The 10,959-nt window shown below is 51.7% G+C and overlaps 1 protein-coding gene across 2 annotated transcripts; it reads right to left on the reverse strand.

The window, feature by feature from the left end:
* Positions 1–2,087: 2,087 nt before the first annotated feature.
* Positions 2,088–4,974, reverse strand: LOC146763754 (uncharacterized). 2 transcript variants are annotated; one of them, XM_085567597.1, is made up of 4 exons: positions 4,005–4,974; positions 3,681–3,862; positions 3,413–3,533; positions 2,088–2,812 (listed from the first exon to the last, which is right to left on the reverse strand). In XM_085567597.1, exons 1-4 carry the CDS (start codon positions 4,972–4,974, stop codon positions 2,802–2,804), a joined length of 1,284 nt encoding a protein of 427 aa, XP_085423723.1. In that variant the 3' UTR covers positions 2,088–2,801. The 2 variants fall into 2 exon arrangements, with proteins under 2 accessions (XP_085423723.1, XP_085423722.1); XM_085567596.1 differs by lacking the exon at positions 2,088–2,812 and having other exon boundaries at positions 2,869–3,533.
* Between the last annotated feature and the right edge of the window lie 5,985 nt (positions 4,975–10,959).

The raw sequence follows: 10,959 nt of genomic DNA on the forward strand, positions 1-10,959 counted from the left end.
TCCTGCAGATTGCTACAGCTGCACTACTGATCGACAAATGCACGAGAATCAATTTCAGTTGGAAAATGTAATTTATTACAAATTGCTACACCCACGCTGAGAATACAGAACTATACAAGTATTAATTTATGTTAAAAAAGGAATTTATTACATTAGTAAAACAATGCTATGTAAAAATATACAAATACCAACTTCAGTTAGCAAGCCTTAATTTATTGCCAACCTCTACAACAATTTACTGTACACAAAGATCAATTAGTTGTTTCACAACTTAATTTATTACATATTACTACGAGTATAAAACCCATCTAGGAATACAAAAATGTGTTTGTCTTCCGTCTTGAAGTTTGTTCTTCTGTAGTAGGTTTTACATATTCCTTGTTACAAGTTTGTAAGGGTGCATTCCATGTACCCCATTTGGCTTTGTAATGGTTCAGTCCTGAGTTGTTTACCCCAAAATTTTTCCACAAATGGATGTCAATCCACCTGTCAATCTCCTTGTATCTCCTTTGTTCTCTGCTGGAGTGTTCCCTGTCCTTCCTCGAAACAAGATTGGGGTGCAAGGTTTGCTCCTTCCCCTTGGTGGCTGCTATTGGATAGTCCTTACCCTGCACCCCTCCCCTGATGCCTTCCTATTGGTAAAAGGTTGTGTCCTTCCTTAAATCCCGCTCTCATTAAAAGCAGCTTTTTGCCCTCAGTTATTGTCATTTGTCCCTGAATCCTCTGGGGAATAAAACTCCCTAGAATTCAAACAAGTGACTCCTCTTTATTCCTTTGCCTCGGTTTCTCGCACTGTGCTGCTGCTGTGTTACCCATGCCACAGCCGTCTGCTGCAGGGAGCTGCAAGTCCCCGGCAAGCACCACCACCCAGGAGATCTCAGTGGAGATCTGGGGGTGGCCACCCTCGTGACTGCACACAGGTCTCGAGGAGTGAGCTGGCTGGAGAACATCTTCCCTGTGACCCACAGCATGTAGATACACTAAAATATCAATCTCTCTCTTTAAATAACCCTCTACCAAGAACTCAATAGATAGAATTACATAGCTAAACAACTGCATACATAATGAAAGTAATATATATATATAAAACCACCACAATATACAGAAATAAATATGGATTTTTAGATATATATGTACACATTTATTACATACATGTGCATATAAATACATATATAAATATAAAAACAAACACATAGAAATAAACCTATACAAATAGTAACACACATATGGAAATATCCAGGTAATTATCTGTGTTCATGTACAAGTCCAGACATCTTTAAGCAGAACTACAAAGCAGAAGGATCCCAGCTGCCCCATCTCCAAAGCTTCTCCCTCGGTCTCTTCCTCCTGTGCAGAGCAGCTCTGCTGGACAGGGACGGCAGAAGGCACAGCTGGCAAGCAAAGAGAACACTGAGTCAGTACGGGGACCTTTCCCTTGGCAGCAGCTGCACTTCCATCGGGGAGGAGAAGATCTCAGAGCCTCCCCAGGAGGGCCAGAAGGAAAAAGCAGCTGAGCAGGCCAAGCTGTGGTGAGCGCAGCCGCGGCGGGCCTGTCCCGCAGCCCCGGCAGCCCGGCACAGCCGGCACAGCTCCCGGGCCCTGCCGGCACAGCTGCCTTGCCCCAGGACAGCCCCTGTGCCGGCCGGGGCAGCTGCGCTGAGCAGCCCCAGAGCGGGCAGGGCCCGCTCCTGCCCCGCCGGGCAGTGCCCGCGGCCTCAGCCCCGCCGCCCGCAGCCCCACCCTGCCTCCCCGGGCTGTGGCCTCACCCGGGCTCTCTCCAGGCTGGCAGCAGCAGCTCCCCGGTCCTGCTCCTGCTGCTGGCCGGCAGCTTCTCCCTGCTGGCTCCCGTCCGCCTCCGGCTGTCCTCGAGCTCTTCAGTGCGGCTGTGCCAAAAGCGGAGGCTCTGGAATTGCTTCCAAGGCCCGGCAGAGCTGCAGTCCCGGAGCCCTCTGTGCTCCCTGCCGGCCCCTCCATCCCCTCAGCCCCGCCATGCTCCGGGCAAAGCCCCAGCCCCCTTCAGTTTCTTCAGCCCTCACAGTCCTCTCGCCCCCTCAGGCCCTTCTGACCCTTCCCGTCCCCCTCGACCCGCCACGCCCTCGGCCTGTGCCACTTCCCTGTCCCCTCAGTGCCACCATGGCCCCCGGCTGCCCCACACCCTCAGCCCCAGCAGCACCTCAGGGTCACCGTCCCTTCAGCGCCACCGGCCCTCGGCCCCTCGCTCTCACCGTCCTTCAGCAGCTCCTCAGGGGACAGTGCCTGGGGCCAGCGGCAGCTCCCAGCGCTCCAGGGACACCCGGGCTGGAACTGCTGCTCCGCCCGGCCCGGCCCCAGCTCGGACCAGCACAGGGAGAGGGGACACAGGGGGCACAGGGGAAAAGCAAGAGGTTAGGGAGGAAGCAGAGCAGGGGAGGAAGTTACAAAGAGGCCTATACCTATACAGATACCAATCTATGTAACTAAACTCCCATATATCAAAATAAAGATGCCTTTCTATACATGTAATTATATTGCATCTATAAATGCGACTATACACATGTATAAATGCAACTATGGACATCTATAACTATAACTGCACATCAAAAAATATAAATATATACACCTAAAATTAAAAATAAATTAACTATACAGACCTCTAACCTTCTACCTGGATAAATATAACTATATAAACCTATACATACAACTACATAACTATACACATCTATTAATATTACGAGAGACAGAGGAATTCTACCTGCCCGATGGTCACAGGCTCTCCCTCTGTCTCTTCCAGCCACACAGGGCAAACCTCCTGGGGAAGTCAATCACACTGGATCTGGGAAGCAAAGGAAACACGGAGTCAACATTGGCCTTTGCCCAAGTATCCCCTGAGCACCAATTGTCCGTCCATGAGGGACTTTAAAAGATGGCCTGAAAGGCAGACTCTCACTTGGCAATTTGAAGCCTGCTCTTTAAAAAACAGGGATCCTTCCAAGTGTTCAAAACTGCACAGCATAAAGTATTTAAGTATCCTGATGAAGTTTCAGCACTCACAGTGCAAATGGCACCCACGAGAGCTTGAAACAGAGACAGTGCCAGTGACAGAGACACCACAGCCCTCACTGAAATGGCTGAAGTCTGCTGCGGGCTGAGTTATGAACCAAACTGGGACACCCAGCTTGGTGACACAACTCCCACAAGGTCAGGTTTATTCCCTGCTCCCCTGCCACAGCAGAGGACTCTGTCAGAGCCTCTGCAGAAGTGTGGAGGGCAGGGCTCAGGCACGTTGTGCCTGTGCAGGATTTGAACTAAAGGCACCGGGAAGCACCAACCCTGCAGACAAGAACTCAACTCTTCTCATCTCACCTTCCTGCCAGAGGCAGGCTCAGAGCAGCCGTCTCACACCTCTCTAAACCAATGGGGGCTCTGTCCTTACCAGGCTCCTCGGGCTCTGGAGAACTGTTCCCGCAGCTCTCGGTGCCAGATGGAGTTTCTTCTGCTGCAGCTCTCTGCACAGGCTCCCCTCCTGAAGACTCAGGAGCAACATTAATACTCGCCTTGAAAGAACAGTAGAAAAAAAGAAAATTAGAGATCATTCAGTATTTTGTTGGAATCACATCAAGGTACAATTACTCCACTTCTCCATGTAACAATGTTCAAAATCTCTCAGCCCAGCGTCTTCCATTCCTCTCCAATGGGATTACCTGAGAAGAGGGAGGCCTTTCAGACACGGACCTCCTGATCTCCCGAATCATTTGCTCTATGGCAAAGCCCAGATCCACTGGTGGCAATTGTTCTTCCCCAGGTGCCTTCTGTGCTGAGCTGGAGGCTGTTGATGCTGCAGCACTGCCAGGTGGAGCACTGGGGGCTGAAGTGCCCGAGGCAGCTGCAAGAATCCAAACACATTGGTCAGGCTTCTCGATAGGCTTGACGATTTTGGGGCAAGAATGACAGAGCCTTGTGGAAAAATAGTTCAGTCACTTTTCATGACCTTTTGGGAAAGCAAAGAGCTACAGCTCTTTTCCTACCTCGTGGGACGGAGGCTGGGGGCTGCTGCTCCCTGTGGAGAGGCTGGAAGCTGCCCGGCTGCATCCTGAGCAGCTCCCGGTCGACCGGAGGCAGCTGCTCTCCGTACAGGTCCTGGAAGCGGCTGCGGGGCCGCGCCTCCCCGGGCGGCAGCAGCGGCTCCCCGCAGAAACCGAGCAAGTCGCAGGGCGCGATCCGGAGCACCTCCTGCTCGGCGGGCGGCGGCCGCTGCCCATAGAGCTCCTGGAAGCGGCTCGGCCCCTCCCGCCGGGCCGGCACCGGCCGGTCCCGGTGCAGCAGGTGGAAGCCGCAGGGCGGGCGCCGGGCGAGCAGCGGCCGCTCCCCGGGCGGCTGCTGGAAGCGGCCGGGCCGGGGGCTGCGCAGCTCCCGCCCGTCCGGCAGCGTCCGCTCCCGGTGCAGCAGGAGGAAGCCGCTGGGCGGGCGCCCGGGCGGCAGCGGCGGCCGCTCCGTGGGCAGCGGCTGGAAGCGAGCGCGCCCGCCCCGCCCGTCCGGCAGCGGCCGCGCCCCGGGGAGCTGCTGGGAGCCGCAGGGCGGGCGCCGGCGGCCCTCCCGCCCCGCCGCCGGCCGCTGCCTGGTGGCCGCGCTCCGGCGCCGGATGCGGAGCAGGAGGTCGGGGCGGTCGCGGCGGAAGCAGGGGTTGCTGTAGTGGAGCCAGGCGCCGGCATCGCCCGGCGCGGCTGAGCCAGCCCGGCCCGGCACGCTGCGGAAGCCGTAGCGGTGGAGCTGGCGCACGAAGCTGCGGAACCGCGTGGCTCTGAAGGTGCCCGGGGCCGGCCCCTGGGCGTCGCCCGGGCTGAGCAGCTCCCGCTCGAAGAGGCAGCGGTCGATGAGCAGCCCCTGGGCCCGGCTGTCCCAGCGCACGGAGCGGACGCGGGGGCTGTTCGCCAGGCGCCACAGCTTGGCGGGGAAGGTGCTGGCGCAGAGCCCGGCGGGCAGCGGCAGCTCCGCCATGGCACCGATCGCCGAGTGCCGCCGCAACGGCCGCAGCGCGACGGCCGCGGCTGCGCCGGCGGCGCGCGGCCTGAGGGGGGCGCTGCGCTCGGGCCCCCGGCGCGGGCCGGGCTCGGCGGGGACGAGCGCGGCAGAGCCGGGGCCGCGGGCACAGCGCGGGCGGGGCGGCTCCGGGGCTGGCCGGGCTCGGCTCGGCACGGCACGGCACGGCTGGGCAGGGCAGGGGAAGCCCCTGGCGAGGGCGCTGGGAGCGGCGGCGGGCTCTGTCCCCACGCTGCATCCCGCGCCTGGGTCACCATCGGCTACAAAGAGAGAGGACATTGCTCTGTCTTGGCTGGGGAAAGGATGGAAAGGGGGGATTGGAAAACATTCCTTTGGCCTCCTTTTCAGCAGACTAGCTGGTTTTGTCTCACCGTGTCTGCCTGTCTTTGGCAGAATTGGCATATCACTGGTGGAGTCAGCAACAGCAGCAAGAAGGGCCAGAAATTTTGTCTGCATTGTCTTCAAAGCTGTAGTGCTGCCCCATGGATGGATGTTGCTTTATGCAAGGGATTTTTGGCCTAGAGTTGTAGCAAACTCGTGCTTATGTCTTCCCAAACCACATTGCAGTTTTCTTTCCTCAGGAATCACCTCTTCTTTTTCTTCCCCCCATCGGGGGAGAGTTCCAATGCAAATGCCTCCTGCAGCCAACTCTTGTCGCTGTAGACTGACAAAGGAGGTCTTGCAATGGAGAGAGACTCCCTAGAGCTGCTTGTGGAGAGCTGGAGGGGGAAGCTTTGTCCTTTAGTCAAGTCTTGTTGGGGAGCTGCTTGTGCTCTGGCACACCAACGATGCCTATCCAAGCCTTGCAGGTTCATTCCCGAGCTTCCTGACACACCACAGAGACTTTGTGGTTGTCGTGTTGGGGCACAAATTTTAGTCTGTGTACTTTTTGAAATGCTTAATTTTAGGGTTTTTTTAATTTTCTGCAGAAATGTTGTCATAATTTGTTGCTTCCAGAGAATCTTTTCCTACTTTTTGGGGAACTTCCCTTTGCTGTCGTCCCAGATCAGGCCAATTCCTAGGGTTCCTTCCCAAACTGAGGAACAGCCCATGGCCTCCACTCTCCAGCTGGAACAGAAGGAAGCACAGAGAGTTTGCTGTTGTGGGAGAGGAGCTTCTCCTTCCTGCCTGCTTTCCCTTTGGGACAGGTTGGTGTGTGTTCATTTGATAAAGGGGGGTTTAAACTCTGAAGGAGTTGTGTTTCAAACTGCTCCATCCTCAAGCACTTCTGTGGCTGTCCTTGGACAAAGACCTCTTGGTGGGAGCTCCCAGTGGCAGGTTAAAGAAGGAGGTTGACGTTTCAGGGTTGTGACTGCTGAAAGTAGTTGGTTTCTGGAGGTGTCCAGAGGTGGGAGTGGCCCCTTTTCTCACCTGCCTGCAGAAAAGAAAGTTGCACAGTGGGAATTTCATTTGTTGAGGTGGCCATCAGGGGCCATGCAGGTATTTTCCAAGAGATAGGCTGGCAGGGAGGCCAGTCTTGTGCTAAACTGGCTGTGTGTTTGTTTTGATGGTGGGGAGGATCAGAGATGCAGACACAGACACCAGCTGAAGGAATAGTGTCATTTACTGTAATGCAAAAGTGCAAAAAGGAATAAAAGGATAAGCTAAGCAATGCACCTCAGCATTATTACAAAGGGTTGCCTCTAGTGATTAAGAAAGATACATCACCAGATACCCCAATCCTTTCCCCTTCATCCAGAGCTGCACATCAGCTGGGGGAAGCTGTTCCAGCCAAGCCCTGGAAAGCCACGGCTGGGAACTGGGAAATCCCACAGTGCCTCCACCTTTGCCGGCCAAGAGGCTTCCGACTGCACTGTGAGAGTAGCCCAGCTTTGAAAGTGCTGGACAAGCAGTGTGACAGAGCTCCTGCTGAGGGGACATCTGGTTTCATTCACTTTTAGTTTTCTCCCCAAGCCTGTCCAGGGCTCAAGGAGGAACCAAGGCCAGATTGGCCTTATTTGGTTTCCTAATGCCAGAAGGTGAAGCCGTGTTTCACCAATGAATGGATGCATCGATCCTTTTCATAGCAACACTTGCTTAAGGAGCAGATACATAGAACGCTTGGCTGGAAAGATCAGATGATCAGCTTTGGCTCAGGTCCTGTTGTTGAGGCTTCAGTCAGGGCCTATTGTTCAGCCCTCAGTCCTTCAGTATTTTGTGGTGCAATCAGTGCTGTGCAGAGCTGGAAACAAACAAGTCTGTCTTTGGGACATTTGAGACAGGGAAGAGGATTAGCCCTGCAAGGCCGGGCTAGGGCCAAGAGCAGAAGGCCAGCACCCTGCATTTGCCCACAGGGAGCTGTCCAGAGCAAGAAGCCACTCCTGCCCAGGGGCTGAGGTGCCCGAAGCTGCCTCCCCGCTGTGCAGCTCTGCAGAGCCCACGGAGCGCAGGGCCCTGGGCAGCCAGGGCAGCCCGGCTGCCTTGGGGCACAAGGAGTGTCCCAGAGAGAAGCTGCTGCCCTTTGCTTTGGAAATGTTGCTCAGAGTCTTGTCATTAATCCACAGGCTCTGACATGTTTTCCTTTCCTCTCACAAATTCAACACAGCTTTTTGAGAAAATTGACTGATGTAGCTTCTGCTGGTGATGGTGCTTTTGTCTGCAGGTGAGAGCTGGTGATTTGAACCAAGGACAGAGTCCACTGTTAACACCCCAGTATTGCCAAGTCAAGAAAATCATTCCCAATTGGGCTATTGCTGCTGAGCAATTTTCCTTGGTTTTGGATATCTACGACCTTAAGAAACCCAACAGAGGATACCAGCAGTAGCATGATGCCAAGTTTTTCCACCTCTTTTCTGTGTCTTTGGTGCTTTTAGGAGTTCCTCAGTGCCCAGCAGGAATGAAAGGACCTGTGATAATGTGATTTGAGAGCTCTGAGTTGTGCCCTCCATGAGGATTCCAGCAGTAGCATGATGCCAAGTTTTTCCACTTCTTTTCTGTATCTTTGGTGCTTTTAGGAGTTCCTCAGTGCCCAGCGGGAATGAAAGGACCTGTGATAATGTGATTTGAGAGCTCTGAGTTGTGCCCTGCCACATGAGTGTTCATGGCAATCTGGACACCCCACTTGTGGGTCTGTCGAGTTAAATTCATCCCAATTCTGTGCAAACAGCAGCCCCGAGATGCTGAGAAGAGCAAGGACAGTGGGTGGGTGTGCATGCACAGATACAGGGCTGACTGCTGTGTGGGCAGAAGGCTTTGGACAGCAGAACATCTTCACTCTTCCAAGCTGGAGCAATATATCAAATCTATATGAAATGAAAATATTTATCAAAATATATTAAAATATATTTATAATGTTATGTGATATGTGATACATATATAATATAATATTATGTGATACACAATATTTGTATATATTATGTATCACACAATACATATGAATTTACATATGAATTTATCATATATGTCATAGATGTAATTTCTCATCTATATACTACATATTTTATATTTTAATATAGATACTATAATAAATAGAATATATAAAATATCCTCTTGATCTTTTTCTAAGCTGCTGCCTGTGGGTCATATCGACCATCTCCTAGTGTTACTGCATTTGTGTATTCTGGTACTACTTATTATAGTATTCATTTCCCTGGGAGTTCGTTCGCTTCCATCATTTCAGTGCTTGTCAGAACTCGTTGCTTCCCAGTTCTCCAGCCTCCTGGATTTTGGGGCTGTTGCTTGTTTTCCACACGGGCCCCGGGCCCCCAGGCGCCGGCTGGCAGCCGCCCGTGGGTGGCCGGTGGCGAGCAGCGCACGCCGCTGCCCCTGGGTCTCTGCCGAGATTTCCAGGTAGCAGTGAGTTCGCTATGACGCGGGCAGTGCTGCTCTGAGAGCGCTACTAGGACCCGAGACAAAGAGACAAAGAGAGGACACCTGTATGCAGTTCGCAGAAAGTTGTATTGCTTGAACCCCGAAGGGACAAGTGACACCGGGCAGGTTTGTGGTTACAGTTTTCATAGGGGGTGTAGGTAAAAAGGTGAAGCCAATAGGGACAGTCTCCAGCCTGAATACATTACGGGTCAAATCCAATGGGAATAACTCAAGGAGGGGTGAAGGCTCCAGGGATTACAGAAAGAAAACTTTCTAACTTCAGACTCACATAGCCTTTCATCCTTTTCGCAGCTGCGCGCTACCGCACGGGGCATTCAGCACTTGAGTCCGTGGCCCTTCCTTCATCCCCAGCCTGCAGCAGTCACAGTCACTGTCGCCTCCCCCTTGCTGCAGCTCATTTGCCAAAGTGCTGCCAAAGGCAGCAGAGCTGGCTCAGGATCCCTGTTGGCTCCTGGTCTCCAGGACGAGCTTCAGAGGGACACTTGGCACGCTGCCTAAAGAGCTGTCCCTGGGATGGGGGTGGATTTGTCCTTCCCGGGTGGCTCCTGCTTGGAGTTCTACTCTCAGTGGATTCCCAAAGTGTTCTCAGCAGGCCTTTGCAGCGAGTTCTGAGCCAGCACGTGGCTCTGTTGCCATCCCAAATCTGTACTTCCCTTGCCCAGCCTGAGTGCAAGTGAGGCATGTGCTGGACATGGCTGGAGATTTTCATGGACAAAATCCTCCAGCATTTGCATCTGCTCCTGGCTTTGGGTAGCACAAACCTATACTTCTTTCAGCTGAACCATTGCATTTATTGCAGATAGTTACACCCACACTAGTAATGTACAAATACGCAAAAACCCCTTAAGTTTAAAAATGAAATTTGTTTTAAATTGCTACACTTGTGCCGCCGATGTATAAACATGCAAATATAAATTTAAGTTAAAAATCTAATCTATTGTGAGAATCATGCTTTGTAAATATACACAAATATCAGCTTCAGTTAAAAAATGAATTTATTGCAACTCCCTACAACTCAATATACACAAATATGAATTGAAGTTGGACAATTTAATTTTTTACATATTACTACAAGTATATGGCCCATGTACGAATACAGAAATATCAATGTCCCTCTCAAAAGACTCTCAGATGCAGAACTAAATTAACAGAGTTTTAGAACTATGCAACTCCATATATTTTTCAATAGAAGTAAATACATAAGAATATACAGATGTAAATATGTACTATGGATTTCATTACATGTATGACATATATAATACACACATAAGAAACCTATCTATAAATATACAAATATCAATGGGCCAATAAAACAATCCATACAACCCCAGCAATAGAACTACACAGCTACACAATTGTACAAGTATGTAAATATAACTACAGATGTAAACAGATCAAAATACATACATCAATATAACAATATACATACATAGACACCCATACAAATATCAGTCTACGTATGTCAATATCCCTATACTTGTAACTATCAAAGTGTAACTCTACAAATCCATAAAGAGAACTAGATCAGGAGGGACTGCAGCTGCTGATGCTCCCAGGCTCTCCTGTCTCTTCCTCCCGTGCAGAGCAGCTCTCCTGGACAGGGACGGCAGAAGGCACAGCTGGCAAGAAAAGGGAACACTGAGTCAGTACGGGGACCTTTCCCTTGGCAGCAGCTGCACTTCCATCAGGGAAGAGATCTCAGAGCCTCCACAGGAGGGTGAGAAGGAAAAAGCAGCTGAGCAGGCCAAGTTGTGGTGAGCTGTTCACTCCTTTCAGGCATCCCAGTTACTCTGAGGGTACTCCAACATGTCACATTATTAAACCACCTCTGCACTTCCAAGACTGTGGCCCCCAAATCAATCAGTATTTATATCTCCAGCTGCTTGCACCAATGGCAGGGAGCATTCTCTGACAGTGCTGGGGCACAAAGTTACCTTCCACAGGTCATCTGACAGGGCCTGTTTCTTCCTCTGTTTCTGGTCTTTCTCCTTATCTTTCACTTGGAATTTTTACAGGATTTATTTTTATTTTGTCTTGATCAGTGCTAAAATGCATGTTTCTCTTCCCAGTTTCAGTTTGTTTAGTGATCCTGTCAAGCGCTTTCTCAGAAGA

Source organism: Lonchura striata, chromosome Z (genome assembly GCF_050655825.1).
Source record: "Lonchura striata isolate lonStrDom1 chromosome Z, ASM5065582v1, whole genome shotgun sequence".
Classification (NCBI taxonomy): domain Eukaryota; kingdom Metazoa; phylum Chordata; class Aves; order Passeriformes; family Estrildidae; genus Lonchura; species Lonchura striata.